This window comes from Gracilinanus agilis, unplaced genomic scaffold (assembly GCF_016433145.1).
Source record: "Gracilinanus agilis isolate LMUSP501 unplaced genomic scaffold, AgileGrace unplaced_scaffold42939, whole genome shotgun sequence".
NCBI classification, from domain to species: Eukaryota; Metazoa; Chordata; class Mammalia; order Didelphimorphia; family Didelphidae; genus Gracilinanus; species Gracilinanus agilis.
In genome coordinates, this window is record NW_025376843.1 from 1 (window position 1) to 2,089 (window position 2,089).

Here is a 2,089-nt window from a genome sequence, read left to right on the forward strand (position 1 = left end):
CACACACACACACACTAAGACCTGCACGCCCGGGAGGGAGCCTCCGGCCGGGGAGACCCTCCAGCCCCTGCCCCAGGCCAACAGCCCCCCCACCATCGCTCCCCAGGTGCAAAGGCTGCGCACGTCGCTGCAAGGGAGGAGGCCCCCCCCGAAGGTGAGGCTCACCGACACCTCGGACACCGGCTGGTCCAACCCCCTCATTTTAAAAATGGGGAAACTGAGGCCGGGCCGGCACCCTGGGGGCGGGGGCCGTGATTCCCTTCTGAGCAACGGGGACCCCAGAAAAGTGCGGCTGGGCAGCTGCCCGGGCTCCCCTCTCCCCTCTCCAGGCGCCCCCGGGGGCCCCGGCACACCTGCAAGAAGCTCACGCGCGGCGCCTGGCAGAGATCGGAGCCCAGGCGCAGAGTCTGGAGAAGCTCCGGGCAGGTACGAGGCCCCCCGGGGTGCGCAGGGAGCCCCGTGTCCCCCCCCCCCCCGCAGGGCGCAGACGCAGCCTCGCTCTCCCCGCAGAGGTCGGGCAGCAGCTCGGCAGCCTGGCGGGGGGCTCCGGCGTGCTGGCGCAGCTGATGCTGGCGATGCAGGCCCACGAGGAGAGGACGCAGCTGGCTCTGGACGCTCTCGGGGACCGCGTGGAGAGGCTGCAGGCGCGGTGAGCCCCGGCCAGGGCTCAGGCCTGGGGGAGGGGCGGCAGGGCCGGCTGACCCCTCTGCCCCGGCCTCCTTTCCTCCTTCCCAGGACTCCGCAGGGCCTCCCAGCAGGGACGAAGGAGGACGTAGCAGCCCCCCTGGGCCTCCAGGACCTGCCAGCCAGCGGGGGCAACCTGACATCGGAGATCCGGTGAGGCCTCGTGTGGGGGCCGGCCTGGGAGGGGGCTTAGAGAGGGGACCGGAAAGGGGAGGGGAGCGGCTCAGCCTGGCGGGGTGACCCTGGGCAAGTCACTCCACCCCAACTGGGCCCTCACCCTCTTCTGCCTCGGAGCCGACCCAAGCAGCACCCCAAGACAGAAGGTCGAGTTCAACAAGCATTCCTGGGACTTGGAGTCTCGGGCCTCGAGCTTCCTGCCCTGGAAAATGGGCTGAACCAAATAGCCTGGCAGGCCCAGGTCCCCCCAAAGAACTAGGATGCCTCCCCGGGAGACCTAGACAAAGGCCTCCTCATTCTGACACTGAGGTCCGGGTGGGGAAGGGGCTGAGGATCCCGGACACCCCATCTGAAAGAGGAGAAAACGGAGGCCCGGGGAGCCAAATGGACCTTCCCTCGGTCTTTGTGCGGTGCCCAGGCACCCTCGGAGCCCCCCAAAGCCCAGAGGCCTTCAGCCCCTCCTCCTCCTCTTGGCCCAGGGCCCTGCACACGGCCTATCTCCAGGCGGGGGGCAGAGACCCCGCAGTCCTGGCCGGAGTGGGGGAGCTCTACCTGGAGGCGGCCCTGCTGGAAGGGAGGCCTCAGCAGAAGCGTAAGTGGGCCCGAGTGCCCGTCCTGAGAGCCCACGGGGGGCGGGGGGGCAGGAAGGGCTCCCCAGCGGCTATCCCAGCCGAGGCGGGGCGCTCAGGATGAGCCAGGACAGAGCAGAGGCAGCGAGCTTCCTCGACCATCCGGGCTTCCATGAAGGGAGCCCCGGAAGGCTCCAGAGCCGGGGAGGTGCGAGCTCTGGCCCAAGAGGGCCGGATGTGGCCGGGGACAAGCCTGGGGAGGCCAGAGGGGCGGGAGGTCAGAGCCCGGCACCACCTCGGTCCCCAGGGAAGGCCAGAGCTGGTCCCCGGCCGCCGGACACACGGCTGCAGACCCTGGACGCGCTGAATGGGCAGCTAGAGGCCGAGATCCTGGCTCTGCAGATCCAGAGAGGAGGCCGCAGGGCCCTGCAGGGTGAGGCTCGAGTCCCCCTCACGCCCCCCTCACGCCCAGGAAGGCGCCTGCCCAGGCCGGGGCGTCCTTGCCAGGGCAGCCAACAAGAGACTCTGGGGAGGCCGGAGGTGCCAGAGCGCTGAGCCCATTTCACTGCCGGGGAAACTGAGGCACCCCCACCCCCACCCCGCCTCCTGCACTGGCTGCCCTTTCACCCATCCCCCTTCCAAGCCCAGCCACCCCGGCA

At 70.2% G+C, this 2,089-nt stretch overlaps 1 protein-coding gene across 1 annotated transcript; it reads left to right on the forward strand.

Annotated features, from left to right (window-relative positions):
* Positions 1-106: 106 nt before the first annotated feature.
* CCDC17 (coiled-coil domain containing 17) lies at positions 107-1,863 on the forward strand (the record flags this gene model as incomplete). Its single annotated transcript, XM_044684128.1, has 5 exons — positions 107-154; positions 330-649; positions 736-837; positions 1,341-1,453; positions 1,738-1,863. Coding segments are annotated over 5 exons (709 nt in total), but the record flags the coding sequence as incomplete, so codon positions are not given.
* Positions 1,864-2,089: the final 226 nt, after the last annotated feature.